Source organism: Haliotis rufescens, unplaced genomic scaffold (assembly GCF_023055435.1).
Source record: "Haliotis rufescens isolate VD_foot unplaced genomic scaffold, xgHalRufe1.0.p SCAF_1, whole genome shotgun sequence".
Classification (NCBI taxonomy): Eukaryota; Metazoa; Mollusca; class Gastropoda; order Lepetellida; family Haliotidae; genus Haliotis; species Haliotis rufescens.
Window position 1 is genome coordinate 12,590,959 of NW_025963779.1, and position 14,063 is coordinate 12,605,021.

The window sequence follows — 14,063 nt, forward strand, 5'->3', positions numbered from 1 at the left end:
TCATACAACCGATAGATATTGGAATATTAAGGATATTCCCGACCTACTACTGGAATATTTAGGATATTCCCGACCTACTGCAAGAATTAACTAGTGCACAGTGCACTGTATAGACGACGAGAAGCCAAAGACTAGGTAACTTGCAACACTCTCTACTGATGATTAAAATACTTTGGGAGAATGTGTATTAGATGACCATTAGGAACATGTAGACATTATTCCGTGTAGCGCCCCAGTAATCCTAACTGATACGAATACTAATACTGATATTAATATTACCACTACTACCACTACTACCACTACTACCACTACAGTACCATCCAGATTCAAGAAGTTCACTGTAAAATAAAGTATGGACAATGTTTTGTATTCACGGGTTGTATCTTTACATACAAACAATGCTGTTTACACACATCATAAGGATAATACAGTTTTATCATCATTATTGTGTACATATAGCAATTCAGGCATTATATCAGTGAATACTCACACAAGCGGGTGTGAATGTTTAATCGTATAATTACCATCAAACGCTTCCACGTAGTCATTTTGACAGCCAACAGAACTCTCCAGATGCGAGAAGATAACTTTGATCTTGACCTGAAAGTATTTGCCCGCGTCAATCTTCCACGTGGGCTCGATATTACTAAAATACAAAATACACTCACATTTTGTTATGCACGAAGCTGCGAATTTAGAAAGCTGACATATGGAAGCAATGGTAAATTACGATAGTACATTATTCGACAGGCATTCACCTACCGAAGGCTCATCTATCCATTTAACGTGTACATCGATGAATTTACAAAGTGAGTGAGTGAGTGATTGAGTTGGGTTTAACGCCGCTTGGAACAGTATTCCAGTAATATCACGGAATGTCAGCTTAATATGGTAGGAAACCCTGAAGTGTCTGAGACGTTGACCACTTAGGGGAACCAACGAGCATGTGTATGGTGCTGATCATAGGGTTCTGGCGTGCCGAAAGGACACAATTCTGCGGCGCATCACATAACATGAATACGTACCTCGGGTAATAAAATGGATAGTTAGGGGATGTAAAGTATTGGTGACTATAGTTAGCTGAAAGACTCGTCTTCCGTGAAGCTGAAAAAAAGAAAAGTTTTTGTATTTTCAATCGGGAAATTCAGCCGTCTGACTCTTATTTCGCAAAAACCGGCATGACAAACACACTTCAGCAATACCATATAAAGTATCCTATCATGCTTCCACTTACCTGCCATAGGTATGGGGGTATCCAGGTGATTGAATATAAATAGGTGTGTTATATATTGTATGTGTCTCATTGCAGTCGCCTTCTGTAACAACAAGAGTATTTCCATAATACTATGACAGTCACTTCCTTCAAAGTAAACAAATTGTCAAAGTGTTACAGATAAATATACGTCAATATTGTAATGGTAAATAAGGCATATGAATCTTTCTCTTCTAAGTAGACGCAGTTCCAAGGCATACCAGAATCCTGTGGTTCTGGGTTCGAATGTCACATTTGCATTCACACCAGTGTTTCGTTTGTCAGCAGCAATTGTGGTTACATCTACGACATGTATCGCTTTGGGATGTCATCTCATTTCAACCTGAAATTATCTTTTTGTCTGACGATGATAAATAATCAGCTGGGATCAAAATACGAATCTAGTCTTGTGACATAGATTACTTGGAATACTTTGAATATCAAGTATTTATAAGAAATGTATCTACGTGACATTGTCTGGTGTTTCTATCTTCTGGCAGTCTACATAACTAAAGATAACCTAATACTATCATTCGACCTTTATCATAGGTAAGGGGCCATCTGGTAGCCTAGATGTAAAAGCATTCGCTCGTCACGTCGAAGACCCGGGTTCGATTCCCGACATGGGTACAATGTGTGAAGCCCATTTTTGGTGTTCCCCACCGTGATATTGCTGGAATATTGCTAAATGCTGACTCACTATCATAGGTAAATGCATAATTAGTAACGTTGACATTTCTGTATAATGATTTGCCTTTTTTTTGTTTTGAAAGCTTCAAACCATTTCTGCGAATTAACTTCAATATATGACTGAGATGTACAACATTATATAGGACATGTAGCTATTACATCGTGTTCCACATACCTGGTTTCGAAGAATATTGCATCCGGAAACCCTTGCTGGTAATATTGTCATTGGTTGTTAACTCTAGCAACAGTGAATTCGTTGAACTGTAGAAATTAGGCATCTGGGTTGAACAGAATTCACCAAGAAATAGGTCGGCTGAAGTATAACATAGGCGGCTATGCTTATTCACCATAAGGTTATTTTTATTATATACATGGCGAAAGCAAACTATCACACACATATCCTGTGACATCCACTTTGTGTTCATGACACTTTGACTGCTTAGAGTATTTGATGGATATAAATTGTACATTCGGCTTTAATCTTGTTACTGGTACTTGCATCTGTACGTTATCCCTTGAAATGTTAACTTAGGCAATTTACAACATACTTCATTCATATTACAATGATATGATTGCCTATTAAGAAGTTCAAAAGGGCTTAAAACATCATAACAGACAAATTATGCTAGGATTAGAAGCAATACAATATACATTGACTTTCGTCAATCAGTTTCCGTCAATGGGTGATGAAATAGAGCATAGAAATGTTTGGAATATGTTATAATAACATAATAAATGGACAGATAATTGTAAAATGACTGACATATGTTGGCGTAGTGGCGTTTTGTAAACTGACAAAGTGAAGATTTCATTCATTTTACACATTGGCGGTAAGATATACCTCTTTAAAGACCGGATCCCAGTATACATGCCTTTGTAGAGTGAAAGGATGTACTAATAGGAATGATTAATTGTCGCCTTCTAATCACTGGAGAAATACACAATCGACTGTCAATACTACTGACCATAAACTGCCATATACACGTACATATGTTCTTGAGAGGAAATCAGACAATACACCAATATAAACAAATGTACTGACACAACCGCTCCGACTTCATGCTTGCACGAAGCTGAGGAATTTACCAAAGAAGTAGACTAGTTTTTCTGTTACGACTTGAACTGTATCGTTTTCGTTTTCTGCTGTTATTATCCACGTGCACTTAAGATTACTGAAAAGAATGCCAACCGATAGTGCGGCCTGATAGCATGTCATATATTTCCTTTATTTCTTTAGTCACATCCAGAATGCAAAGAAATTATAATTAAAAATGTACGTTGCTGACATTGACTAATTGCTGCGGATGTCATCGTTTACCGTTTGTCTTCAGATTCAGGTTCAAAAGGTCCCGCCATTTCGTGAATTCATCGTATTTTGGGGCTGTTGTGGCTTGAACATAACATGAAGTTTGGAAATGTATTGTTTTTTTATGAAATGAAGAAAATTATATTTCTCTTTTCTAAAGGTCAAGAATTTTAGGGCAAATTTATGCGCGTATTCCAAATGGAAAATGGTATTGTGGCATACAATAAAAGGAATATCTGTCAACTGCCGTGTATGGAATTTTCTCGCAATATCTGAAGGTGCGGTAATGCTCAAGTGTCAATTTGAAAAGCGTTTCTGACACATGCAAATGAGAATTTTTATACCATGGGCAGATAACTACAAACTGTAAAAAGAATATATTGTTGACTTACTTAAATGAGGTTTAAGGAAAGCCAGGGGAGGTAAGATTTGCCTTCTGTGATGCTGTTAACATTCCACCGCATCCTGAAAGAGACAGTTAAGTTGAAGATGTGAAACTAAATATGACACGGTGAACGAGCGAAATGGTCTATTGTTCGAAATCTGCAATATTATGTTTAAACTGCAAATACAAGGTAAGGTGGATTTAACGCAACTTTGAACAGTGTTTCAAATATGTCACGGCAATTCTGATTAATATGTGACGCAGTCCGTTAATCAACCTGCGGAAACAGACAAGGTGAGCGGATATTGTGCTGACAGACCAGGGATTATAATTAGGGCAAATCGGGTATTCGAATCCACGATAAGCTTGACACTAGCACGAATATGGTCTCAACGCACAGAATCCCCACTGATTATTTGACTTACTCTCCGAGCCATAAAGCTGCTTGTAGGTTTCACTGATGCTGCAATCGCCTGAGGCCTGCATCACTTCTGATCTCAGATCAAAATTGAAATGACGAAGTAATAAAAGGCAATAACTCCCCCGAAAATAGTCACAATGTTCCCATTATGTGTTATGTATTGAGCACAGCTACACTAGTACAGTAAGTTGTCAGTTATCGTTGTCATAATTGTCAGTTCTCATTGTCATAATTCAACATATTACTGGTTTAACCACTTCGAAAAAACATGAAACAGTAACAGGCAGAGAATAGAAAATCAGCAAGGATGTAGAATAATAAAAGAGGTGAGAGTGCAATTTAATGTGCGCAGCCAAACTCACCGATTGACTCCGGCTCACGCTTCACAGTCCATTTGTCCCTGAATTTACTATCAATGTCTCTTTATTGCTGTCCTTAGGCCATCATCCTGTCAGTGACAAATACAAAAACGACAAAACAATTTCCATAATCATAAGAAATATCTGCTTTGAGCAGAATCCGTTATAAGATTCCGACAACGTAATGTTACTGAATCTAATGGTGCTGATGTTAGGTATTCGATAAAAGGTCATGCCTCTTGACATGCATCTTGGATACATTATTGTCTCTCTGATTCTTCATACAAAATCTGGGTTATAACATGATACAAGGCCTGAGTAAAGCTTTCAAGGAGCTTTATGGCTGCTGTGTGGAGGAATAAATTCACGTATTAGTAATATAGACGATGTCTGATCCCTAGTTTGACTGGAACCATATATTCACGTGTTGTTTTTAACAATTGACCTGCCTTGACATGCGTCTGTGACTGGTTCCCCTGGTGGCGCAGGCCCAGGATACCACCTTGTATCATCACTATTTGATAGTTATTCATAAATGCGTGCTTAAGACATAGTCGGAATTTCGCAATGAATAATAATAAAAATTAATAATAAATAAATCGCATGAAGCAATGAAGAACGAAGCGTGGTTTATTTCACGATAACACATTGTGCTATCATGACGTCAGTTCTGGAGATTCGAATATGCGCACGCAACTTGATGACGTCATATATTGGACGACTTTATTCTTTAGAGGGAAGTTTCCAGTGAGTTGTTCCCCATAGATGTGGCTTGGCGATCGCATCAAAAAGTAGAAGAGATATAACAAACGGTATTAGGAGAAAAGGCTCAGATCATCGACGTAAGGATTGTGAGAATATGCGACAAATACCAAACGTAACCAACCTGTTCATATAATGGACTTGTCCGGCATTGCCGAGGTCGGATTCTATTCAGGATTCATCATTATTAAAATTAAAGTAACTATTTTTAAGGCTTGTACATTGTTTTCAGAAACCCATGCTTGCCGCAGAAAGCGGCTACGATTGTCGTAAGAGGCGACTAACAGCATCGGGTGGTCAGGCTCACTGACTTGGTTGATGCATGTAATCGTATCCCAATTGCGTGGATTGATGTTCATGATGTCCATCACTGGATTGTCTGATCCAGACTCGATTATTTACAGGCCGCCGCCATAAAGCTGGAATATTGCTAAGTGCGGCGTTAAACACCAAACAAACAAATAATACTCCCATCACCACATACACTATCCAACAGAAATATATTCAAGTTTATTACTTGCCCGTGAAGAGATCACCCGTTTAATAAACATACAGCTGTATTACACATTGTGTAATACCAAAACGCGTGCTTATGTACTCTCGGAACACGTTTCACGAACAAATATTGAAAGCTCTCAACATCCCTTGGCTTTTACAACGACATTGCGTGTGGAGTTGATAGATCACTGAGAGGAGCTTATGCACACTCGATGACCCCAGCAACCTTGTTGCTAGGCTGACGTCACATGGCATTGTTTCGCCGATGAATCTTGCAACACAATTCCACAAATTACGTCATCGGGTATTGTGACGCTATCGTAAACTTTGAGGTGCAAGGCCCGTTCCACAAGGCGATCGTATTGTAGCGCATAGACAGTCGTTAGTCTAAGTTAAAGTATGTGAGTTATGTGAGCGATAATCTTAGCCCTACGATAATTTTGTGAATTCTAAAGGTGGACCGTTGTATGGTATTAAATTCATACGTTTCAATTTTTGACGTGTTTGAAGTATTATTCTGTTAAACTCAATTGGACTATGCCGTGGATCGTGTAGGTGTCAGCCTATTCATACTCAACAGTATAATTCTAAAAACGTTATTAATGGCAAGTAATAAATAAAATACTAAACACGCTTCCGTGTAAAACCAATTTTATGAAACTCATGAATAGTTGTGGTATCTGACTCGCTTTCGCTCGTCAGATACCACAACTATTCACTCGTTTCATAAAATTGGTATTACACGGGAGCTCGTTTAGTATTCTATATGTGTCAATCTCTCGACACATACCAGTGTGAACAATGTTATCATGTTCTATTGTGGACAATGTGTCCCTGGTCTCAACCGACAAGCTACGTATATTTACCTGCAGTTGTGTGTGGTACAGGAAGGAGGATACCCAAGAGCACAACTGCAACTGTGTACAGTGCCATTGTATGTATTATTATTAGTTATGGCCAGTGTACGGCTGCATGGCGGCTTCTCCTCTTTATGTAGGTGGCGTTATTCGTGAGTCATGAACTAGCAATTGAAGTTATCACCTGAGTTTTTCGTTAATGTGTATATGCAATGGGTTCATGCACTGAAAGCAGATAAAGGAATAACCAGGTGTGAAAGCATACAGCCAGCAGCTTGTAATTTCCATCCAGACTATTTTTTTCAATCGATAAATAAATAAATTACATATTATGTAGTAACCAATTTGCACATAATCTCACCAATCAAGCCCTGATGAAAGATAATTGAGATTTCTCAACCTCGTCGTGTTCATATAGCAGTAGTCTGCCTCGCGACATGATATGACCTGATAGACAACAGAAACATATCACATGTGTGTCAGTATGTGGGTGTGGGTGGGATGGGTGTTAAGTATGCGTGTGTACGTGCGTGGGTGTGTATATGTATTTGGGCAAGTTAAGTTAGTACAGTAAATTGTCAGTTATCGTTCTCATACTTGTCAGTTATCATTGTCATAACTCAACATATTACTGGTTTAACTACTTAAAAAAACATGAAACAAATACAAAAACGACAAAACCATTTCCATAATCATAAGAAATACCTGCTTTGAGCAGAATCCGTTTTACGATTCCGACAACGTAAAATGGTGCTGATGTCAGGGATTCGATAAAAGGTCATGCCTCTCGTTATGTATCTTGGATACATTGTTGTCTCTCTGATTCTTCATACAAAATCTAAATAACATTATCTGACGATGAAAGTTGGCAAATAAAAGGCAAGGTTTGGACGGCGTCCTATGACGTCAGCACGTGCAGATCGTGACCTGTTCCGCGTGGGTAAGGCACAGTCGTTTGTCACAAGTACTTTTCTTTCACATCACCTGGTTTGAAGTCAAGAAGGGTTATCAGGCGTCCTATGTTGTGAAATCGTCGTTGCAGGGACCGTTTGGTATGGTGTTTGGCGAAACATGATTGTAACCAGGACAAAGGTCATAGAGAAAGATCCACTGGTCGGATGAGACCAGGTTCTTTTTGCATGTTTAAAAAGGCGTATTTGCGTCTGGCAGCAAATAATACGATATACACCCCCAAGAACATTCGCCCTACAGCCTTAGCTACAATCGTTTAGTCCACCCTGCAGCTTCATACTTAAATAAAAGCGAGAAAAAAGATCCATGAATATGATGACATTCGAGTTCATTGTACGATTCCGACTACATCTTAAGTCACTCGCTATCAAATAGTGATCATACCAGGTGTTCGCGAAAAGGTGATCGTATACATCCTGTTCCATTGGTGACACCCACCACAAATACATGCTGGGCAAGTGAATTGTGCACCTGCAAAAACCCATGAGAACATAGCATGATGCAAGTCAAAATAGGGAATGTACCAATTGTATTAACAGTATGCACAATGTCATTTCCACCAACGTTATGACTTGCAATATTGTGATTATTAATCGTGATTGATGTTCTTATTCACTGACAAAGGAAATGCACCTGTTCTGGTTTCCATGCCTGATTTGGTAAGGTTGAAGAATCAAATGTTCTGAAACAGTTGAACTTGGTTTTTATCTGCTATTGCAAACATTCAAGCAAATCCTTTGAGTTTTTGATAATCCACATGGTGTATTAATCAGGTCTCAAATCCTTTCTGTGAGAAAGTCCTTCCTTGGTTGTATAAAGGATTGTGGTTAATCTTTGAGACAGGGATTTGATGGTACATTTTCAGGACCCAGCAATAAATATTTCACTGTACGGATTTTGATGAAACGTTGGAATCCAGTACAAAAGAGAAAATGGACAGATCTTCGGGTTTTGGTCTCACGACAATAGTGTAAAGTACTGTTGCTTGGTTTTAGGAGTTTTCTTTCTCAGTTAAAATACTGGCGTAGTTAGTGACATAATATGATATGTCGCATATACCAAGTTCTTTGATCTAATAATTAATGTAGTGAGGACCCCATAGAATTATTATATTATCTGAGGCCTTATCAGCGAGAAAAACTACAAACTTTGCTTGTGAGCTGCTTTAAATGGATGTTTTCAAACTCTGTTTCCTCCTTTTCAGTTTTGAATTCCACGAATGACAACACAACGAATTAACAGAGCCCCGATGTTAAGCTCTCAACCTGAAGGGATTACATACCACTACTACTGTATTGGTACATCACTATGTACCAACTGATACATTGATAATTACATCCCTCGTAATGACTTGTCATGAACGTTTGACTAAAGTATCAAAAGGTAAACAGTAAAGACACCAGGTGTTTGCCTGTCCTATCTTAATACCATGGTGAGCGAAGATCAAGGTCACGGAGAGTATCAGTGTCCAGAAGCCAAATCCATTTCCACTTGTGCCCAGGAAAAAGAGTTCTGTGTACTTTCATCGAGGGGGGAGAGTCCGATCAAGGGTGTGACAAGTAAAGTATTTGTTATAATGAACGTGAGGTGAGGTGAGGTGAAATGAGGTTTAACGTCGCGTCCAAGATTATTGCACTTATATAGCGACGTGCATGTACGTGTGTGTGCTTGTGGCTGCTTGTACCAGCTCGGACTGGTGCCGATTTATAGTGCTAGCTCACTGAGATACCATGGCGCAGTTAAACATGAATACCCCACTCAGACACAGTATACTGACTCCGAGCCGACCAGTCCTTGTTTTATCCCTTAATGCCGAGCGCCATACAGGGTAACAACAAGTACCATCTTTTAACGTCTTTTGGTATGACGCGGCCGGGGATCGAACCCCGAACCTTCCGTTCTCCGGGCGGACGCTCTACCACTAGACCACGGAGGCGGTCGAAACGCAAGTAGTTTTATAGACAGGAAAGTTGTCGCCAAATACTTTCCTAAACTGTAGGCTCTCGTGAAAGCAACAGAAATTAATAGCAGCCTCTTTAGAAGACGACGTTCTAATGCCAGCTCTGGTCTCCCCAGGCTCGGCCTTACAAAATGTTTTCCCCAAGGGGACCATCGGGCCAAAAAATCCCCTGTGCCCAAAGCCAGTTTTAAGAGTTGTCTAAAAAAAGGATAGACTGATCAGAGTATATGACTAGTGCGCCGTCCCCAAAGCGATCTTAGCGCTAAGACGAGCATAAATCCCATTCTTTGATATTGAATTACGGCGTCTATTTCATCGCATAGTTTATATTTTGAGGAAAGCTGTAACATGTTAAAGATTGGCGACTGCTCATCCATTTCCACTTTTCAATGACTGTTACTTTATATTTATACTTTGCGTGCCTGGCTATGAATAGATGTTTGAAGATAAACCTTGATTTTGTGTTAAGAAGTTGCCCGAAGAGAAGAAGTGCACACAGATCTATATATCTTTGAAGAGATATAAGACCCACCATATCTCGAGCAATCACATCAGGTGTTTGTTTGGGAACCCTTGCTATAGCAATACCATATATTGTATCAATGATCTTCCTGGTTATTGTGGGGGCACGGGCGGCCCAGTCGTCTAAGGCGCCTCGGTTCGCTGTGCAAACCTATGATTGTGGGTTCGAATCCCGGTTCGCCAAGATTATGTTTCTAGGTTTGTCAGCACCATACCCGTGCTCGTGGGTTTCACCGAAGTGGTAAACGTCTGAGACCTGCATCATTTCGGGCTTTCCTCCCACATTAAGCTGACACGCCGTGATAGAACTGGAATACTGTTAAAAGCGGCGTAAAACCCAACTCACTAACTCACTCCTGAGAATTGTAGATGTTCACTGGTTAGCCCGCCCGGTCCCTTGACAGGTTTAAGGGCCTTAACTTTATATGGGACTTCATTTTAGGAAAAAGGATTTTTTTTTACTTTTTGCTTCTAGTACCTAGATCATTTTCTTAATATGTGATAATTTCTCGCACATTACCCCAAACTGTTCATTGACAACCTCGTGTATACACATTAATTTGGACGAAAAAACCCAAAGAAAACAGGTCTTATGTATTTTTTCCTCTACAATGTTAGTGCTGTATCAGAATCATCCTCTGGTGCGCATGGCTTTTGCCGATTCATTACTTCAGACTGGTACTATGTGCAGGCACAGATCCTTGAATAACATAAGATACACATCTGATGTATATTTCGGCAATACACTTTTAGACTGTCCGCCTCGTCTCACTCTGTCGATTAGCGTCCCACTTGGTACATCACGTTTATCATTTTTAGGGATATGATACAATGAGAGGCCTACGCCATATAGCTGGAATGTCCATGACACACATACCGGACCCAGTGCAACATGTTTTCTTTAGCGATGATTGACTCCGGCTTCACTACTCTCACGTACCTTCACTCTCAAAACATATTTAAACCCATTGCGCCGTGCCCTTATTAATGTTGTTTGAGCAGTATTTCATTTTGTGTTTGGTTCTTGGATGTAAATAAATGTCTTAATGTGTACAGCCGGTGTACGATGTATTCAATCTACACATACAGTGAGTTAGAAATAACACGTCGACCTATGAGTGAAAATTTCTGTATTGTAAACGGCAGCAACCAACATATAAGTACCCCCACTTAAGGATTGAAGTTGCATTTGTTAACGTTCATCAGCTGATGAAGACAGTGCCTCACGTGAGCAAATTCCATGATGCGCAAATTTCTACACTGTACCCTCACCAGTCTAGCGGCACTAGAACATTTGCATGTATTTAACAACACCGGCACACTTTCTACACTGTACCCTTACCAATCTAGCGGCACTAGAACACTTGCATGTATTTAACAACACCGGCACACTTTCTACAGGTAAAATTAGTATGGACACTCAGCAACCGAGTATCTCCTGTTAGGACTTCATGGACGCAGGATATGTCTGCTGCATTGCCGAAGGATTCATGTACATGTATAGCCATTGTTTTGTATTACTTCGACGTTTCGAACTGTATTAAGCTATATTCTGCTGGAATAATATACATGTTACAGCTTTAGGTATGATAAATTGAATCACATCAATGCTCACTCTCCGTTCCTTAATTGCTTCCTCATGGATGGTGCTTCCTTGACACTTGACACTTGCACTTGCAGGAATGAGTGACCGTCAGGGACAGTATCCCCTTGGCCTAGATCGACGTTCTATTATGGTTTACTGTTTACTGGTTGTTAAGGTCCTGTAGTTTTGAATACGGCCGTGATATAGCAAGACTGGGTGAACCCTTATGCGCTCATAGTTTAAAACAACTGTAATATTGTTTAACATAAATTCGGCGTCGTGACTGATAACCTGATTGTGTGTCAGTATGCCCCCAAATCTTCGACCTTTGCTCATGCTATTAACCACTGATTTGCCTGTCCATTCTGTATTATTTATTGGCCTCCCTGGTAAAGGTTGCATTAATATTGCCAACTGCCGTAGCGCCGCATTCAATTAACCCTGTGCATGTGCCAATACTCATAAAATGTATGTAAGAAAGTTTTCCCGGGTATTATTTGAAAATAATCATCGATAAACGTTTCCAGTTATCAGTTCCAAGTGAATGAATGGCGTAAGCCCCGAGTCTTTAGCTATGTTCTTCATAGCTTCGTGACTACACGACATTAACATCTCTGAAATTACAAGTGACGAGAAAATAATTCTGCCAGCTGTTTAACTGTTACCCCTCCGTGAGGAGTCCACCACAGGACAGGATCCAAGCAACCTATACTTGTCACAGGAGGTGTTTCACTGAATCGGCTGGTGAAGTTCGCTGATGAATTGGTTAAGTGCCTGTCATATCGCAGTTCATTATATCAATCACTGGTTCGTCTGATTCAGACTCCAGTATTTACAGACTGACGTCATGTAGGTGGTATACTGCTACACAACAAACACATATTACGATCTTAGTCTTTATGTAAGCAAAATATTAATAACATATAAAAGTATAAAGATACAGTGCTGTAGGGATTAATGGAAGAGAACATATAGTTTGTAGAATTTGTAAACATTATTAAACATGTATCTATGTTCATTTATCATGTCGTGAAACCAAGAAAGTGTATGAACTTGTAACACACCCCAGGCCATGTACTTTAGGCCTTTAGCCTCATCAGTACCATGAATGAAGCCAGATTGATTTAATTTTCATCTTTGTAAGATCAAATCATTTTCAAATTAAAGTACTGATAGAAGTTAAGATCAAAATATTTACATCGTGAAATATGGCACTTGATGTCTGTTCGTGCTTAGAATAGTTTTACAAACTAAAGGACTGCAACGGATACATTATCATAATTTCATAAACAATGGACTAAAACAAATCACTCATTTTTACAAAATCCCCGAGCAAAGTATTCTCATAATTTGGTTGACACAGATTCTGTATTCAACTCTTTAACAGAGCTCACTTTGCTGCTCGCATCATCTTTCTTGGTGGCAAAACATCCCCTGCAGATTGCGCCTATTATGCCTAATAGTAGAAGTACTCCCACAACAGAAACTCCAGCAATTAGCCCAACAACCGAGACAGTTGAATCTGTAAAAATTATCAGACGCCCACGTCAAACACAAGCGTTACTAGTAATAATGGAATAATTATTTAAACTTTGAAAATGTTTCAGAAAGTAAGTTTACGTAATATGTAGTGAGTGAGTTGGGTTTAACGCCGCTTTTAACAGTATTCCAGTTATATCGCGGTGTGTCAGCTTAATGTGGGAGGATAGCCCGAAGTGATGCAGGTCTCAGACGTTTACCACTTCGGTGAAACCCACGAGCACGGGTATGGTGCTGACAAACGTAGAAACATAATTGGGGCGAACCGGGATTCGAACCCACAATCATAGGTTTCTGGCGTGCAGGGACGCAACTCTGCACAGCGAATCGCGGCGCCTTAGACGACTGGGCCACCCGTGCCCCCACGTAATATGTAGAATATATAGGACAGGATACTGATGGTTTGACAAATTAAGGTTACTGAGGAAGTTACTAGTTTGTATTATCCTGATTGAAAACAGTCATGTCATATACCCTAAAATAAAATGCATTTTTACAAATATAAGACTGTGAAAAGGAATTCAAAACTGAAAATATCAGCTCAGGATACTGCCAACATAATAAGAGCTTTTTTTAATCCTGAACGGATCTAGTTATGGACTGTTATGTTTTAGGCTGGTTCGTGGCTCGTGTAATTTTGTAAATAAACATTTGATTATTTGAACATACCAATTCCTTTGTCCTGGGCCGTGTACTTGATAGAGAACCCACTATCGACTACACGGGAATTCGACTTGAATTTCAGGAACATCACAGTGCCTGAACTAGTTTTGTTTGGTTCAGTTCCTCCACACCAGCGTCCAAGTGAGGGAGCCTTGGAGTCCGAGCCTACAGAAACAGAATAATTCAACAATGTTCCGTCTAAATGAACTTATATATTACGAATTGGTAACGATATTATAAGTGTAAAATGAATTGCCCTCTTCCTGAACAAAAGCATTTATCCGTTCTGATA

At 39.5% G+C, this 14,063-nt stretch overlaps 1 protein-coding gene across 2 annotated transcripts in view; it reads right to left on the reverse strand.

Moving 5' to 3' along the window:
- Positions 1-471: 471 nt before the first annotated feature.
- Positions 472-14,063, reverse strand: part of LOC124148051 (cubilin-like) — a 34,391-nt gene continuing 20,799 nt past the window's right edge. The window contains exons 19-20 of one of the 2 annotated variants that reach the window (XM_046518985.2): positions 13,778-13,936; positions 12,452-13,091 (exon numbers count right to left, since the gene is read on the reverse strand). In XM_046518985.2, coding sequence (XP_046374941.2) covers positions 12,913-13,091; positions 13,778-13,936 — 338 coding nt within the window. In that variant the 3' untranslated portion in view covers positions 12,452-12,912. Of the gene's footprint in view, positions 647-12,451; positions 13,092-13,777; positions 13,937-14,063 lie in introns of those variants that run through there. The other variant, XM_048384871.1, reaches the window with a different exon arrangement.